The following is a 19,426-nucleotide window of genomic DNA, read 5'->3' on the forward strand; positions in this document are numbered from 1 at the left end:
ATTCCGGGTTTGTTGGAGTTTTTGGGAAATGTAGTTTCGGAGTGGCTCTGCTTGCGTTGTGACTAATGGGTCTTGTTTAATATAAAAACTACAAATCCCTTCATGGACTCGTTCGTGGAAATGTGGTCCTTGGTCTTTGTAGTTTTATATACCTACGTGCCCAGATGTGTTTGCGGATTCAAGATATGTTGGAGTATCAGTGGCCACAGAGGGGCTGAAGCCCCCCCAAAAGTACAAAAACAGCGAAAACACTGCAATGCGTAAAAACCTTTGTTGTGTTTAATGCCAGAGATGGAAGTACAAGGTTAATTGTGTTTCACCTTGAATGTGGTAAGTTGCATCATCGCTTCCAACAGTATAACGGGGATTTTTGTAATATTTAGCAACCAAGCTACATTCAAACACATCCGAATGAGGCAATTGTTAATTATTTATATGCCACTGACATAGTTACAAGTTGTTGTTAAAGTATTACAGACGTTGTGTAACTATGTTTGCTTTTGTTATAACTGTTTAATTATTTGCAGACAGTGTTCGTGAAGATGTCAGTGAACTTTGCAGCTGATTCGTATGCATTGTATTGCTTTAGTGGTTTGTTTACCTAAACAAACGCATAAGCACAACCTACTGTCAGCACGGTTAATGAGACAAAGTGTACATTCGTTTAGAAAATGTTAACAAGTTATTAACATTCTTAAAAAATTGTGTTTGGCTGTTTTTATATGTTAAAAACAAACAAACATTGGCCTAGAAATAATATGAGAAACAATTTGTCTGATTTAGTTTCAGACGTTTTGTAATTGTTGTCAGACTTGCCAAAGTACCAACATCCTAGATTAACATAACAAAAAAAATATATATTTAAATGGCTAAAATGTAATAAATTAGGCGTGTGTTATCCAGAGTAACCATCATTCTGGTAAATTAGGTCAACATCTGACTAGTAATTTTTTCTTTTAAGGAATTGCGTCAACATCTGCGACAACATTAATTATTTAATAAAATACAACTGAGAATTCCTTTAAAACTCAAAAACCTGTGAAAAGAAATCAGTGAGTGGAATATCTATTAACTCTTTAGTTTTTTGGTTATTTTACTAAATATAAAAATAATGTTCAAAGAAATTTAGTTTATTAATGACATATATTTTATCCAAACATTTAATAACACATCAGTGTATGTTTAAAAATTAAATAAAAAAAAGAATTCAAGAAGTCGGCTGGCTAAGTGGTTAGCACTGTCGCCTCACAAAAAGAAAGTTGCTGGTTTGAGTCTGACTGGACCAGTTGTCATTTCTGTGTGGGGTTTGCATGTTCTCCCTTTGTTCGTGTGGATTTCCCCCAAAGTTCAAAGACATGAGCTATAAGTGAATTGGATTAAATAATATGGCCGTAGTGTATGAGCGTGAGAGTGTATGGATGTTTCCCAGTACTAGGTTGTGGCTGAAAGGGCATCCCTGCATAAAACATATGCCAGAATAGTTGGCAGTTCATTCCGCTGTGGCAACCCCTGATAAATAAGGGACTAAGCCTAAGGAATATTAGGAAATTATTGAATTCAAAAGTCAATAGCATCCTTCTATGCAAGACTATTGCTGTTTGAGCACACTGCTATAAGTCTGTCCTGGCATTGAGCACTGGTAATGTTTGGCACAGTGGGTCAGAGCAGGTGGTTTGTGCTCTGTGTGTGAGTGATCCGCTCTCTCTCCTGCAGAACACTAGATCAGAGCTGCAAGGGGGACCTGCGGCCACGCCAAGCCCCAGCAAGGCTTCACTTAGCTGTGTAACATCTGCTGAGGCCTCCCTGCGTCCAGGACATCACTATGGTAAGACTCTGTGCTGAGATTTCAAAGAGATTATGAGTATTGTATTATGTATGTATCTGGAGTTTGAAAAGTAGTTTTTCTGACTTCATGTGGCATTTAAGGCTTTAAGTGAACAAATGAATATACACTCACCGGCCACTTAATTAGGTGCACTTGTCCAACTGCTTGTTGTTAACACAATTTTTTTATCAGCCAATCACATGGCATCAACTTAATGTATTTAGGCATGTTGACATGGTCAAGACGATCTGCTGCAGTTCAAGCCAAGCATCTGAATGGGGAAGAAAGGTGATTTAAACGACTTTGAACGTGGCATGGTTGTTGGTGCCAGGGGGGCTGGTCTGAGTATTTTAGAACCTGCTGATCTACTGGGATTTTCAGACATAACCATCTCTAGGGTTAACAGAGAATGGTCCGAAAAAGAGAAAATATCCAGTGAGTGGCAGTTTTGTGGGGACATCTGCCTTGTTGATGATAGAGGTCAGAGGAGAATGGTCAGTCTGGTTCGGCCTAATAAAAAGGCAGCAGTAACTCAAATAACTACAATAGAGTTATGCAGACGTGCATCTCTGAATGCACAACATGTCGAACCTTAAGGCGGATGGGCTACAGTAGCAGAAGAACACACCGTGTGCCAGTCCTGTCAGCTAAGAACAGGAAACTGAGGCTTCAATTCACACAGGCTTACCAAAATTGGACACTAGAGGATTGGAAAAATGTTGCCTGGTCTGATCAGTCTCAACATCTGCTGCCACATTCGTATGGTAGGGTCAGAATTTTTTATTTTGCGTCAACAAAATAAAAGCATGGATCCATCCTGCTTTGTATCGACAGTTCAGGCTGGTGGTGGATATTTTCTTTCACACTTAAGGCCCATTAGAACCAATTGAGGGTCATGTCAACGCCACAGCCTACCTGAGTATTGTTGCTGACCATGTCCACAGTGTACCTATCTTCTGATGGCTACTTCAAGCAAGATAACATGTCATAATGCGCAAATTCTCTCAAACTGTTTTCTCGAACATGACAATGTTCACTGTTCTCAAATGGCCTCCACAGTCACCAGATTTCAATCAAATAGAGCACCTTTGGGATGTGGTGGAATGGGAGATTTGCATAATGGATGTACAGCTGACAAATCTGCAGGAACTGTTTGATGCTATCATGTCAATTTGGACCAAAATCTTTTCACAGCTCTGGAAGCAAAAGGGTCCAACCTGGTACTAATAAGGTGTACCTAATAAAGTGGCCAGTGAGTGTATGTACTGTGTATGTATGTATATGTATGTATATGTATGTTCTTTTTAAAATATTTTCCAAATGATGTTTAACAGAGCAAGGACATTTTCACACTATGTCTGATAATATTTTTTCTTCTGCCTTATTTGTTTTATTTGGGCTAGAATTATAGCAGTTTTGATTTTTTTTATGAACCATTTTAGGGACAAAATTATTAGCCCTTTTAAGCTATATTTTTTCTCGATAATCTACAGAAAAAAAACACTTTTATACAATAACTTGCCTAAATCCCCTAACCTGCCTAGTTAACTTAATTAACCGAGTTAAGCCTTTAAATGTCACTTTAAGCTGTATAGAAGTGTCTTGAAAAATATCTATTAAAATATTATTTACAGACATCATGGTAAAAATATTTAGAAATGTGTTGAAAAAAATCTTCTCTCGGGTAAACAGAAATTGGGGAAAAAATAAACAAGCGGTCTAATAATTTAGGGGGGCTAATAATTCTGACTTCAACTGTATGTATATATATATATATATATATATATATATATATATATATATATATATATATATATATATATATATATATATATATATATATATATATATATATATATATATGTGTGTGTGTGTTTGTGTGTGTTTGTGTGTGTGTTTGTTTGTGTGTGTGTGTGTGTGTGTGTGTGTTTGTGTGTGTGTGTGTGTGTGTGGGTGTGTGTGCATATATATTCAGTTGTGCTAAGTGAGCACTAAAAGCTTGCATATTACCAACAGATTGCACCATGCTTCCTCTGCCAAATCAAAGAGTTTATTAATGACCTGCTTAAATATTTTGTCACATTAACAGGATGCATTTCACACAGTAAAATCAAGTAGCAGGTGTAAATATGGAATGGAATTAAAAAGCTGTTAATTAAATGCTTAGGATGCATGCGAGAGCCAGAAGATTTCAGCTTTGTATAAATGTTCACTTATCAACTGTAATTTCTGTCATTTCTAATGCAGGTGTTTTAATTCATAATCAGATACGCACAGTTCTCACAAAAATATTGTAATAATTCGTATCGCATATAAATGTAGACTACACAAAGCTGTAAAATTAACAAAATTGCTCTCAAAATAAGATGGAAAATTAAACTAAATTATTACAGCTGTCATTGGTGATAGTTATATGTTCAAATAAATGATGAGTGTCAGTTTGTTGCATTAATTTTTTAAACACTTTGAAATTCATACATTTACTATACTATAACATTTTTATTGCATTTTATATATTGAATGATTTGTTACTTGTTAATTTATAGCTGAAGTCAGAATTTTTAGCCTCCCTTTGATTTTTTTTTCTTTTTTAAATATTTCCCAAGTGATGTTTAACAGAGCAAGGAAATTCTCACAGTATGTCTGATAATATTTCTTCTTCTAGAGGAAGTCTCGTTTGTTTTATTTACCCTAGAATAAAAGCTTTTTTTAATTAAAAAAAACAAACAAACATTTTAAGGTCAAAATTATTAGCGCCTTTAATCTATATATTTTTTCAGATAGTCTACAGAACAAACCATCGTTATATAATAACTTGCCTAATTACCCTAACCTGCACAGCAAAATATGGGGACCCAAAACAACTCTATGGGTGTTAATTTCAACACTTTGAAAGTGTCTCATGGGGTCCACTCAAAACAGACTTAAATCAACACTTTCAAAAGGGTTGGCACATTGACACCGAAGTAAGGGTTAATTTTAACTCAGGGCAGAGTTAAAAAATGTAACTATATTTAACACCACCTGGTGTAATATATTATGTTATTCAACTCTCTTGAGCGTAAATATGGTAAAAAGGTCAAATAGACTGTAAATTACAAAATAAAAAAACATTTTATTTGAAAACATTCACCACTTCAACAATTCATTCAATTTTTAAAATGCAACAATGTCAAATATGCTTTAAATGTTTCATTAGTACAGACAGTATCAACAAAATATGATGTCCAAACTTAATGTTTCATCAGAGCAATTTGAAAGTTCAATATATCGTCACTCATAGTTTTCTTCTGAACGCATAGTTTTCTTCTAAAATTACATTTTAAACAACTTGGCTTGCAAATCTTTCACTTCTGGTGTTTCCTTGGTCCTCCATATCAAACACAGCAGTTTAAATGAAGGTATAAATGCTGTAAACTTGTGTGAAAACAAACTGAAGCTAGGAAATCTCATCAAGCATGTCCTGTGAAAGATGTGCTTCCCAGCCACAGGATGACCTTTTTATCCATGACGATGTACAGTAGTAGCTGCTGATCGCTCGTCTGGTGGTTCCTGATGCACGGATATACTGTAGGGTGATGCTCATCTAAGAATACTTCAAGACTCCAGCATGACTAAGAAAAATGTTTGAAAACAAATTGCAATCAAATTCTATGATATATTTAAAAGAACATTTAAAGTAAACAAAACATTCAAGAAATCTAAACTCACCTTTTGAAAATCCACATGATGATCCACAACTTGACTCTCCCAGCTGGTTGAGGTGACAGGATATGGAAAAGTAGAAAAAACACATACATCACTGTTGGATCTCCAAAAACAAAGACTTCCCCAAAATATTGGCCACAGTGTAAAAAATATTCATAAACTTACAGTTTTCTGTAAGCACGCGTGTGTGTGTGTGTGTGTGTGTGTGTGTGTGCGCGCGCGTGTTTCTTTACCAGATTCAACTTGTTAGGCCCTTTCAGGTCCAGTATTGACGCCACCTTTCCTGGAGTCTAGCAGATGTTTCAGGTCCAAATATTATCTAAAATATTAGGATAAGCAGAAGAGAAAAAGTGCAAAGTAAAGAGCAAAACATTATTTAAGTAACAGTTCACCCACAATACAAAACGTATCACCTTCATGTCATTTGTTATTCTCTAATGCTCTAATACCCTCTCAGCTTATTGTGAAACAAATACAGAACTTTATCAAACATACCTTCATTATTATCACCACATATGACCAAGAAGGTGTGCTTGGTCATTTCACCAACTCTGGAAATACACCATCCGTCTCTAATCAGCCACCGTCACAGGGTCTTGTGTTATTGTACAGAGAACTGTGGCTGGAAAAAAACAACAACACATTAGTATATAACACATATGCATAACCTTCAGATAAAAAAAGAGAGATGAACATCACAAAGTATGCCTCACACATTTTCACATATCTTTTGATTCAGATGTTGATTATTGATAATAAATCTACAAATAAAACCTGTATCATCATTAGGCTGCTCAAATATGAATCAGTTGATTAATTTTACAGACAGGTGGCTGTTTACAACGCACTAATAAAACGGAAATGTTGTGTACAGTACATGCTAAGTTTAGCCTATAGTTTTAAGCACAATATCATGCGGGAGAAAAAGCTTGACTAAGATGTTCCTGACAACAGAAATAGCCTAACTTACTAACGTCAGACATCCCGAGTTGGGAAAAGTCATTTTCGGGGTACCCAAAGAGCAATGAGATGAGTTGCGCGCGACGTACCTAAAGAGCGGTGGGGGTGACTTGCGCGTGACGTACCTGAAGAGCTGGGAGGGATGCGGTGGAGAGGGGCGTGCAAAGTGTTTAATGACCGGGCGGGAGACGCGCGATTTCCGGGAGATGATCATTCATTTGCGAGCATCTACTTGGGCATCTGGGAGTCTCTGTGCATTTGCGGGATAACGTTAACGTTAGTCCTGCAACTTCCGGGAGACTTCTGTAACGTTAAATGTCTGAGAAAGTGCAAACGCGGTCATTTAAAGACATCAATGTTAACATTCCGCCTCTAATGGTTGTCAACACTTAATATAATTCAAGCGTACGTTATCACACGAGTCTAAGTTATGGACTAACGGTATATGGACGGCCACGAATGAACCTATTTAAAAGGGCCGCGGTGTTTAAAATAACCAAATTAACGTACAAGAATAACAAACAATCATTTGTTTCAGTCAGGAAGCCTTTTACAAGTAAGCATATGTTCATTTACTCACCAGATATGTTTTAGAAACTCTCCAGAGCTTATGGAAACCGTCCTGTGTTGCCGTTAGCATCCGGGCAGAGTAACGTTAGGCGGCTCCGGGGATTCCCTCGCTAGTTTGCTTGGAATTAAAGGAGAAGTGTCGATTTTACTTTACAGATGGGTAACAACGCACAAAATGGCATTAAGCGTGACAGAAATGTGTTGAACATGTACATTTTATGTTTTTATGCACTATGTATGCGTGAGCATATATAAAAACATTCTTGAAAAGAAGTCAATAGTAATGCAGTTAAGCTAGATACACAAACGACCATGAATGAACCGCAGAAGTTTAAAATTGTCACTCTATTCTAAAGTTATTAACTTAACAACATGTTTACAACTGTATTTCCTTAAAGAAAGTCAGTAAAATACCAACATTTATGTAGTTTGACTCACCAGTTGCTGTTCTAAACCTCAGATGGAAAATGGCGTCTGGAAAATTCTTCAGTGACTGGGGCTGCATGAATTCCCGGATGTTGGAAATAACACCACCAAGTGTTGAAAAGATAACTCCTTGATTTCGCACTGAATAAAAACAATTCTAACTCTTATTATATTCATTTATCAAAATCTAACTCTTTAACGTCAACACTTTACTCTCAAATGCTTCAACACCGAGAATTTAACTCTGATGAATTTGCTGTGTGCCTAGTAACCCTAATTAACCTAGTTAAGCTTTTAAATGTCACTTTAAACTGTATAAAAGTGTCTTAAAAAATAACCAGTAAGATATTATTTACTGTCATCATGGCAAAGATAAAATAAATTAGAAATGAGTTATTAAAACTATTATGTTTAGAAATGTGTTGAAAAAATCTTAAACAGAAATTGGGGGAAAATAAACAGGGGGGGCTAATAATTCAGGGGGGGGGCTAATAATTCTGACTTCAACTTTATAAAACAATACAACAACAACAAACGTATGACAAAAATTCTTAGATGAGCATTAAATATATACAGTACATATTAAAACACGTTACTATATTCAGTGCATGATGTGCTCATCCGCTTACTCCATCTAGATGTATATATTACTTATTTATTACATATGTATGTACGTATAGAAATACATCCACTGAAATAGACCATGACCTCAGTGATGGTGACAGTCCACCTCAGTCTGACCCGTATGGCGCTTCACCCTCAGCGCGCACAGTATGAATGAGAACAATCCATTCACCGGCCTCCATGTTGAATGTGACCCTTGTATTAATATTTAATGAAGTGAAGAGTAAGTGAATGTTTCTGAGGGAAGCTTGGCTCTCTCCAGGGTTAAGTGAGCTGTTAATAATTGATGATGTGCTGATTTTTTATGGTTCTTTGAGCGTGTTAATAGAATAATGTACTTACTGACTGCGCGGAGAGAATAATGCAGTTAACGCGCGTGTCTGTGTGTTTGAGAATAATGTAATTAGCATGCGTTCAAGGGGTCATTGCTGAGGGACACACACATCTACATGATCCGTTATGTTTAGGGAACGCCGTATGTGTGTCGCTCGTTGCTTTCTAACCTTATAAACACCCAGCTGATCCAAATCTTGTTTCATCTTTTTCATTTCCGCTCTCTCTCTCTCCTTCTCTTTCCCTCCCTCTCTCGCTCTCTCGCATTGATTTTCTGTTTGTTTTTCAATCACATTATTTCCCTTGCACAGCGGTGTAGCCAGCGGCTAAATGGCCCCTCTCTTACTAATTGGACGTTTAATTAGATCACAGATTTGGCCCAATTAGTCGCTGTAGGGAGTAGAGGCAATGGCCTGTGGGGCTGTGTGTGTCTTTGCGCGCGTGTTTATGTGAGTAGATGGTGAAGGGAAAGCGAGGAAGGAGATACGGTGAAGGGGGAGTGAGTGAAAGAGAGAGATTGAAAGGGTGGAAGAGAGATATCTCTCTCTAGGCTGCCTCATTAGAGATGTCAGAAAGGGTCTGCCATATTACGCCCCCCTCACTCCGAGTCCAGCCCCACGAGACCTATCAGAGCAACCCAGTCCCAAGTGTGCTCCCGGTACTCGCAGTCACAGTTCACCTGAGAGAGAGCCACCACCACAATCAAAAATGACTATTAATTATACTACTATACTTATTATTATTATTATTATTATTATTATTATTATTATTATTATTATTATGGCCACTGGTTCCAGTCCCAGCTGGGTCAGTTGACGTTTATGTGTGGAGTTTGCATGTTCTTCCTGTGTTTGTGTGGGTTTTCTCCGGGTGCTCCCCACAGTCCAAAGACATGTGCTATAGGTGAATTGGGTAAATTAAATTGGACATAGTGTATGAATGTGTGTGTGTGTGTGTGTGTGTGTGTGTGTGTGTGTGTGTGAGAGAGAGAGAGAGAGAGAGAGAGAGAGAGAGAGAGAGAGAGAGAGAGAGAGAATGGGTGAGTATGGGTTTTTCCCAGTACTGGATTGCAGCTGGATCATAATAAATGGATATGAATTAATAATAATAATAATAATAATAATAATTATTATTATTATTATGTTTGTTATTATTATGATTATTTTTATTTTGCAAAATGGCATCAAATATTTTAGAACAGCAAAGTGACAGTTGCCTTTTATACAGGTAAGCACGGATATATCCACTATTCACTTATGCAGTGTTTCCCAATCCTGTTCCTGGAGGCACACCAACAGTACATATTTTGGATGTCTCCCTTATCTGACTCACTAACTTCAGGTTTTGGAGTCTCTTCTAATGTTCTGATGAGTTAATTCAGGTGTGTTTGATTAGGGAGAGGTGGAAAATGTGTACTGTTGGTGTGCCTTCAGGAACAGAGTTAAGAAACATTGCATTAATGCACCCTTTTCACTGTTATGCTGCATTTAACGGTCATCAGCATCTTAAATCCTTGAAAGTTTTTAATATTTAGATGTTTTTAAAAATGAACATTTATATGTATTTATGTACACTGTAGTGGGCGTCGCAGTGGTGCAGTGGGTAGCATAATCGCCTGACAGCAAAAAGGTCGCTGGTTCGAGCCTCGGCTGGGTCAGTTGGCATTTCTGTGTGGAGTTTGCATGTTCTCCCTGTGTTCGCGTGCATTTCCTCCGGGTGCTCCGGTTTCCCCCACAAGTCACAAAGACATGCGGTGCAGGTGAATTGGGTGAGCTAAATTGTCCGTAGTGTCTGTGTGTAAATGAGTGTGTATGGGTGTTTCCCAGTGATGGGTTGCAGCGGGAAGGGCATCCCGCTGCAACCCATGCAAAACATGGGTATGCAAAACATATGCTGGATAAGTTGTCAGTTCATTTCGCTGTGGCGACCCCTGAATAATAAAGGGACAAAGCTGAAAGGAAAAGAATGAATGTGCTAATGAGAGTTGGTCTAAACAAAAGCTGACACAAACATATTTGCACATATCCGAGCAACACTGCAATATTCAGTTCTAGAATTAATCCTTTTTTTTGACAAATCTTTTGAACCAATGATTCAGTCATCCATGTGAAAAAGAAAATCAGTTGCTTCGTTGTAAAATAAAATTCTGACTTGCGTACAATCCATTTGTGTCATAGTCTCTTTAAGGCAAATCATTTCATTCGGCGGCCTTCTTTGAAACTCCTCTTGGGCAGCATACTTAAGCGTTCTGTCTGAATGGTGAAATATCAAATTCTCCAAAACTGTTTGCCAATCTTTCAATCACATTACATATTTGAAATCACCAATAAAATTAAACAACAATAATAATAATAATGTCATAATCAAACAAAATCTGCATATTTTCAGGTTGGCCAAGCTGTTGTGCATACTCACTCAAAAGGATTGAGATTACTACACCAACCTCATTTATGGCCGTGTTACACATTATCATCCTTTGAATAGTGATCATCTGAAGTGCTGCGCTTCTGAAGTAATCCACAACTTGGTCTTGATGGCGAATCTCCTCCAGAAATGACAGCAACTCTTTGTTTACAAGTTTGTGGGCATTTGAGTAGTTGTCATGTGATGTGCGTTTGACAGGACGGACTGTACCTTGCGTTCGATTCATACAGTTTACAAATCCAAAAATATTTTGTTTTCAAGTGTAGTTGCTTCATTTAAAAGTGGAGATTTCAAGCTTTATATGGACATATTTCTTAAGTCTGTGAAGCAAGTATTCGTTGAGATTCCTGTGTGCTTGTTGACCACCAAACTGTCGTAAAAGCAAACGACTAGTCAGCGCTTTTTTCTGGAGAAACTTCAGTCTATAGCGATTGATGATTGGCTTCTGTACTAGTAGGCGAGACTTTATTCACCATATTGACCTTACACTTTTTACCAGAAATGGGGGACTCGAGTCACATGACATGACTTAAGTCGCAAAATTTAGGACTTAAGACTTGCTCAACAAATATCCAAAAAAGACTCGACTTGACTTGGACTTGAGTTAAATGACTCAAAATAACTTGTTTTTGTTAAATAACTAACCGTTTGCTATATATTATGCATTCCATACAAAACCAAAAGTTATATATGTAAATATAAATTGCAAAAGTAAAAAAAAATAGACAAAAATTTGATCGACTTGAAAGTGACTTGCTAGACAAAGCAACTTGATTTGACTTGAGATAAGCAGTGACTTGACTTGACTTGACTTGACTTGAGTCTGACAGATTGACTTGACTTGCTTGAGACTTGAAGGTTATGACTCGAGACTTGCACATATATGACTTAATCCCACCTCTGCTTTTCCCCATTCAAAAATATATGACTGACACATCTTGTGTATTCTATAGTCTTTGTTTGTGGTGGGACAACATAAAGGAATTCACTTAGTGATTTTGACAAATTTAAGCGAACTGAACATAAAACAATTAGGTTAAATAAACAGCAAACGTCATTTTGTGAGTGTTGGTTTCTAAATCAATCAACTGTTTTGAGCAAATTTTTTAAATGAATGATTCAGTAAAGTACTCGTAAACAGAGACTTGCTACCAACTATTGTTGGTTTTAATGTCATAATTATGTAGCCATGAAAGGTGTAAACCAGCCAAGGTACCATCACAAAAACACACTCAGCAAAGTAAAAAAATAAAGAAAAGAAAAACATTAATATGTAAATTTTCATCAATATTGTAATAAAATAATAGCATAACATTTATAATCAGGAAAATCTTGTTTATTTACATGCTAAATTTGCATTGGACGGCAAAACCAAAATGCTTCAGACCCTCTTTTTTATAGTTTGATTTCAGTAATGAAAGGAAAGCTTGTGTTTGAGACTGCGTTAGCGTGTGTGTGCACATTTCAAAAGTATCAATTACAAATTTCAACCACACACTGTTCGTTTATTGAGTGCGGTGTGTTCTAGATGTCACACATTAGACAGTGTGTGTTATCTCACAGTTTAACAGCACATATGTTTTTCACTTGTTGTGACTGACACCTTTGGAGCTCCATAATTGCATTACTTTGCCCACTGGAAGCCACACCTCCTTCACCAGAGGGGCTCATTTGTCGCTTGGCATTATGGGAGACCACAGCTAATGAGGCACAAGGTGATCATGTCAGTCAAGACACACTATGGATGGCATCCGCTGGGATCACAGCATGCATACACAGCATGGAGCCTTTTCTCCTTGGAGAAAGTATGGAGGATTTACCCTCTGGGCATTAGATGAAAGAACTGATGTCTCTCAGCGAGATACTTAGAAGAGATTTGGGAAAAAGAAAGAGCAGTGTTTTTGGAAAAGGAGTGGTGAATGTTAATCGTACAGATCTGCTTTTGCAATGCCAGGCACTGCTTTACTCACAAATGTGCACTTAGCTCAACTTCTGACCCTGTGGTTTGTTCTTCATTATTCCTTCTTTTTTCCTTCTTTTTTGTCTCTCTTTCTCCCTAATTCCTGACTCAGCTGGTTGTTCAATAAGATGCTGGTGGGGAGTCATTTGGCTGGGCTAGACAAGCTGGATGCTTGCCCACACAACCACACACACACATACGCTTACACAGGCACACACAAACAACACACACACACACACACGTGCAAACACATTTCAGATGAAGGGCTCTCATTTTCGCAAACATTGAATGAATCCTTAAGGTATTCCAAAGTTTTTTTTTTTGTGTTATTTTGTTTTTTACATTACATTTTTTTTCCAATTTATATTAATATATGCAGCAGATTTGCACTTGAACTTTTCTGTGAGGCTTAAAGACAAATGTAATATGACAGATGCTGTATATATTCAAATCATTATGTTTAAATGTGAATTATTGCTTTACTGAAATGATTTACACCTCAATTTGAAGCTGTAATAATTTATTGTAGCAAAGATTGTTAATTAAATTAGTTGAAAATGAATTTGCACCATTTAGTTGATCATCATGATAATGTCAATGTGATTTTTTTTATTTGTCCCTCTCTGTTTTTAGTTTTGATGCAAGACACATTATTAGCATGATTAAAATGATCTGCTTTGGACCAACTTTACGTTAATTGTCATCAATTATTAAACAAACAAAAAAAAACTACATTTTTAAACTTTTATTTCTTGTAAGTTTTTGCACAAAGGTTTTAATATAAAATGCATGCATAGAATAGAGTCAGAATAAGTTAACCCTTGTGCACTGTTCAAATTCACTACCTTTTGTTATGTTTGGAATGAAAACATCAACTGAATTAAACTGCTGTAAAACTGCATCAGATAAATATTTTTTCCATTTTTTTGCGTAAATCTGTCAATTAACTTCAGGCCTGAACAAAACTACCACATTGTTTGGAAAATTACTAGATTTTAACTCTTTAATTGTCAAGTTCACAAATGATGTCATTGATTTAGTGAAAAAACACACACAAAAATGACATATTTTAGATAAAGATATTGTGGACTGGATTTTTTTAACCTTTATCACATTCTTGGACATGTGAACAATAAGTAGCAACACTGGCTTTGACGCATTGTTTGATTTTCATTTTTTCTCCCTAATTTACTGTTGGTGGCTGTTTTTGCCCCTTTGACTTCCATTATAACCACCATTATGCACCATTTTGATGGTGCATAAATATACAGTCTTTGTTTTTATTTACTCCATGTAGTTCTGAGAGCTGAGATGCATATTTAGATTTTCTCACATCAAGGTAAGTGTGTAAAGAGCACACTCAAAGACACACATACACACTTTAATTTGCTGTTCTACTTTATATAAAATCCATAAACTAAAAAGCATTTTTTTGCACAGGCCTATCTAAAGGGTTAATGGTGCCAACTGATGTTCAATAATAAAAATTACAAATGCATGATTAAAAAGTGGTCATGATGGAAGCCAGTAGGGAGTAAATTAGGGAGAAAAATTATAATCAATCAAAACAATGCATCAAAGACAATGTTGTTTCACATGTCTAAGACTGTTAAAAAAGGTAAAAAAATCCATATTTACTTTTTTAATGTTAAACATACATCTCTTTTCTTTCACCAAATCAGTGACATTTATGAATTTGCCAATTAAAGAGTTACAATTTTGTAATTTTCTAAACAATTTAGTAGTTTTGATCAGGACTGAGGTTGATCAACAAATTTATGCAAAAAATTATTATCTGATGTAATTTACAGCAGTTTAATTCAGTGGATGTTTTCATCCCTAACATACCAAAAGGGTAGTAAATCTGCCCGGAGTGTATCATTGAGTTATTTTATTTTATTTTATTTTTTTAATTCAAAGCATTTTCTCAAAATATGTGTCAAAATTAAATTTGTCACCAAAAATCATTCCACTAGCTGAAACACAAAAGGTTATTGCCAAATTAGGACTCAAAATCACCCCAGAGTGGATGAAAACATCCCCAACCGTAGGAGTTAATAAATTTTGCAGAGGTAACATTCTTGAGAAAAATGTTAAAAATTTACTTTACAATATTTCTGTTTGTTTGTTAGTATGTTTTACTCATATATATATATATATATATATATATATATATATATATATATATATATATATATATATATATATATATATATATAATAACGACACAGATGTAATGAGCTACAGAACACAAAGATTCTCAAAACACAATGATCAAGTCAATGTTGTTGTTTATTTGCATGTGTGTCATTCTAAGTACAAAAAATTAACTCCAGATGTAATAAAACAATTACTACTAACAACAAAAGCAACAATAAAACAGTGCAAACACAACTGGAAAAGAGTTTAAAGTACAAAATCTACAGCTTCGGCAAACAGTCGGTCTGGAGCATGAGCTTTTTGCTGCATGAGGATGTGTACAAGTGTGTGCAAACTCAAGCAACTGTTTTGTTTCTATACGATGCTGTATCCAGAATGCGCACAGATAGCATTTTGATGAACTGTACAACACTTTTGTCCTCCCTTGCCATTGTAAACAAAGATAATCATCAGCTCATGTGTGAATTTGCACCCACGTATGTCATTTTGCTACAGGAAGCTTGCACACCAGGCCGTTGACAACAATTAATGCTATTAATGTTGTAAATAAGGCTTAGTTTCTTGCACAATGGGGTTGTTTGACGTTATAAGACCTCATTGTATTGTCATAAGTACCAATTTTGCTTTGCTTTTCAAAGTGTCTGAGTTGTTAACATTCATTTTATGAATCATTTCACATTTTTAGTTAAAAATGTCTTTTATGTTCTACATCTACATTTTGGAAATTAAATTAAAGTCATTGTGATCCAAAAGTTGCTACAAACCTTAGGACGACACACCTCCAACTGAAACAGAGGGCTCTAACATATTGTACAACCGGCGCAATAAGGCACAAGATGTGTTTTGCATGATTTATTGTTATATTCAGACCAGCACAACCCTAATTTTCACGTTTTGCAACATGTTGTTTGAATGGCAATTTATTTGCACCCCTTTGTGAACTCATGGGCGTGCTGGTCTAAAACGGAGGTGTGTTAAGGTGCATTGTTGGCACATTGCAATTTTGATGAACTGAATTAGACTGCGACATTGACCATCTGAAAGCAGGTCTAAAGTCCAGCTCAGAGCATGTTGGTTATAACACGGCGCGTACATGACAGTTTAAAGTATCACACACCAGACGCGCACATTCGAATGATATTTAACATGAAACTAATCAGATGGCGCTCTGCGTCCTGAGCCGTGGCCGGGTGTCGGCGACACCCGCCGACTAACCCTATCCTGATAGAAACCTATGTTTAGAATTCTAAAATGCATGGCGCTGCGTGGCGCGGCACCGAGCGGCGCTTCTGGTGTGCGACCTGCTTTACACTTTGCTTAATACACACAGAGTTGTACAGCAACAAATATGTTTACATATGAAAAAAAATGTAATTAAAATGTTTCAAAAATTCTTCTTCTTGCCTCCAGGAGGCCTTCTTCATGCCTCCATGCCTTTTTCAGTTCATTCATGACAATTTGCATTTGTATAATGTCATTATTATTATTAGCAGTATTATTTATTATATGCATATTTATATCTGTTTTAATAAAAACAAGTTTAGATTTGTTCATCCGTCTTAGAGACGTCTGCATCACCATATGGGGCACAAGGATAGGACGTATGTTTGGATATAACTTGTTTTTTGACCACACTTAATTATTATTCTTCATTTATTTGTTTGCTGGAAATGAGAAATTAGAAAAAGAATTTAGAAAAAGTTTTGAAACAAATCTTTGCACTTAACAAACAAAATTAATTATGTAGGCTAATGGATGTCCTCAGTGGAGTATGACAACACTGTTTCCTTATCCACAAAAGTAAAGGAGTAAAGTGGAATGAAAATAAAATAAAGATTAAAGAGGCCAAATGGAGGAGGCTCATTCTTTATCCTCATGCAGATGGTTTGTTTAAATGTTTTGTCGCTATTGAAACGTTCAGTTTTTCCACTTAAAAAGTCACCATGTAAATAACAAATGCGCCATGGTGTGACTCAACTGACTTTTAAAGGTATGTGAGATGAGACTCTGATTGGTTTAATGCATGTTATGCTCAAAACACTCCCATAACCCATTAAGAGAATAAGCACAACCCTGTTAGATCATACGCCAGGGCGAAGAGTGTATTTTTCCATCTTTAAAATAGCAAAAATGGATTCGGACATGCCATTAATGCTTTTGCGCCATGCGTTTTAGACTTTGTGCCTAGATCCTTCAAATAGAGCCCGGAATATTGAGTAGGAGGCGGGGATTTATTTTTGTGCTTCTCCTCTCATCTTTCACTTGCAGCAAGCTTATGGTTGGAGAAGTGTGGCTAAGCATATTTTGCCCTAGTCTGACATCATCAGAGAAAGACCCTTTTTAGAGGGGAAGAAAATGGTTAGATTTTGATTAAATTAACAAGACAAAAAAATTAAAATTAAAATCAGTAGATTAACTTGCACTAGTTTGCATGGGTTTCCTCAGGGTGCTCTGGTGTCTGGTTTCATGCAGTATACAGTAGGTGAACTAAATAAACTAAATTGGCCATAGCGTATGTGTGTGAATGAGTGTTTATGGGTGTTTTTCAGAACTGGGTTGTGGCTGGAAGGGCATCTGCTGTGGAAAACATATGCTTAGTAATTTGGTGGTTCATTCCACTGTGGCAACCCCTTGTGAATAAATGGTCTAAAGGCTAATTTATACCTCTGCGTCAAGTGATAAACATGACCAATGGCGCCTGCTGTGCATAGTCGTGCATTTATACTTCTGCATGCTGTTTGTGTTGCTCTGCAACAACACCTCCAAAACGCTAGCTTGCAGTAGGTTTTTATGTTCCTCTGTGTGGAGCTTCTTTGTGGGTATTTAGTTTTTTTCTGAACGCTACAAGTAGCTAAAACTCGCTCATTTAGAGGCGGTAACTGGCAAATGTGCAACAACTTTAATTATAAAGGTAAACACAAAACAAAAGATTCTATCTTAAACTCCTTTACGGGACTCCACACTTGTAAACGCTCACTCCATTAATCTCGCAGCTCCCAGCACCACCCATGCTCGTCACTGGTACCAAACCGACCAATCACAGAGCTTGCGCTACACATCGATGCAACGTGTAGTCACATTTTTTGAGAGATAAACGTCAGCGTCACCGCCACCGTCAGCCATGGTAAGGGCTATGTGACCTTGCGAAGGGCTGCACCAGACCATACACATGTGCTTGAAGTAAAAGTATAAATCAGCTTTAAGTCGAAGAAAAATAATGAACCAATAAATTAATAACTTGCAATAATAATAAATTTTTTTTTAACTTAATAATAACAATGTGTGCTAGTAGAAGAAGCATAGTGAATTTTGATTTCATGCTGACTTTGACTGCAAATTTTCTTCTTGAATTGATTGAACCAACTCTTAAAACTAGTCCCTACCACTAAACCAGTCCTGTGCATCCAACCACAGTAGCAGAAAAAGTGTTTTGCAATACACAGTGACCAGGAAAAATACATCGTCCCTTACATTTAAGTACACAATAGAAAAATTCATCAAATATTAAGTGGCGCCCCAGCTTCTTTTCAAATGAACCCCTTTTGTTTTGTATTCAAAAGCAAGTCATTTAATTTGTATGCCAGGCATTTTTATTATTAAGCCCCAGCGTGTGTGTTTGCATGTATGTGTGCATCCTAGTCTGGAGGAAATTGAGGAAAGCTTGTGGTCGATACGAGCGAAGCCTCCATAAAAACCTTCTCTCACGGAAAATCACTTCCCACGCGATCTCGCAGGCACACACACTCACACACTAATGCACAAACACACTCACGAGTAAACGCACAGATAGAGCTCTTCCCTTGTGCGCGCACCTTTCTCAAAGCATCCCCCTGCTGTCTTTTTTCCACATCGTGATTCCAAAAGCAGACTGCGTGTGTGCGCGCACGCTTTTTTTCTGATGTCTGATTTCCTTCGTTTAAGTACGCAGAGTCATATAAAGCTGAATTATAGTGTATCAGAGCACATTTAAAGGCTTTAATCAGAACATACACACACAAACACACATGCTACTGAAGTAGTTGCAACTCTTAGTAGTTTTTACGAGTCTGCATTAACTAACCCCAATTACCCTCTCATGAGGTGCGTGAGAACAGAGCGGCTAATTAGTTGTGTGTGTGTGTGTGTATGCTTGTGTGTGTGTGTGTGTGAGACGAAAGAGAATGGCAAAAAAAGGGGATTGTATGAATGGGGTTTTTTGTGCTCATTGAGGAACTCATTTCTACAGTCATAAACATGCTCCACACACATTTAGAGCAGATTTGTGTACGTAATTGATTTTCTTTTTAATCTCTTGCAATATTGATGAGCATGAATAAGAGATGAGTTGGGCAGGGTGTGTCCCGGCGGGGGATTTACTCCCTCTCTGTTACTTCCTGTCTGAAGATTACCCAGCATTCCGGTTTAATATGAGAATGCTTTTACACCTAGACTTTTGT

General features: G+C 36.8%; 2 protein-coding genes and 1 long non-coding RNA gene across 3 annotated transcripts in view; 2 read left to right on the forward strand and 1 right to left on the reverse strand.

Annotated features, from left to right (window-relative positions):
* The window catches only part of si:ch211-197h24.9, a 188,113-nt gene that overhangs the window by 30,882 nt on the left and 137,805 nt on the right, over nt 1–19,426 (forward strand). The window lies entirely within an intron of this gene.
* The window catches only part of invs (inversin), a gene marked incomplete at its 3' end in the record, with an annotated part of 60,336 nt that continues 41,082 nt past the window's right edge, over nt 173–19,426 (forward strand). The window contains 2 exon segments of the mRNA NM_152970.1: nt 173–330; nt 1,714–1,825. Of these exon segments, the coding sequence (NP_694502.1) occupies nt 1,823–1,825 (3 nt within the window). The 5' untranslated portion in view covers nt 173–330; nt 1,714–1,822.
* LOC147840308 (uncharacterized) lies at nt 4,921–7,539 on the reverse strand. Its single transcript, XR_015511517.1, has 6 exons — nt 7,502–7,539; nt 7,074–7,181; nt 6,029–6,155; nt 5,767–5,852; nt 5,537–5,579; nt 4,921–5,439 (listed from the first exon to the last, which is right to left on the reverse strand). It is a non-coding gene; the product is annotated as an uncharacterized LOC147840308 (long non-coding RNA).

This window comes from Danio rerio, chromosome 16 (genome assembly GCF_052040795.2).
Source record: "Danio rerio strain M-AB ecotype USA chromosome 16, GRCz13ab, whole genome shotgun sequence".
NCBI lineage: Eukaryota > Metazoa > Chordata > Actinopteri > Cypriniformes > Danionidae > Danio > Danio rerio.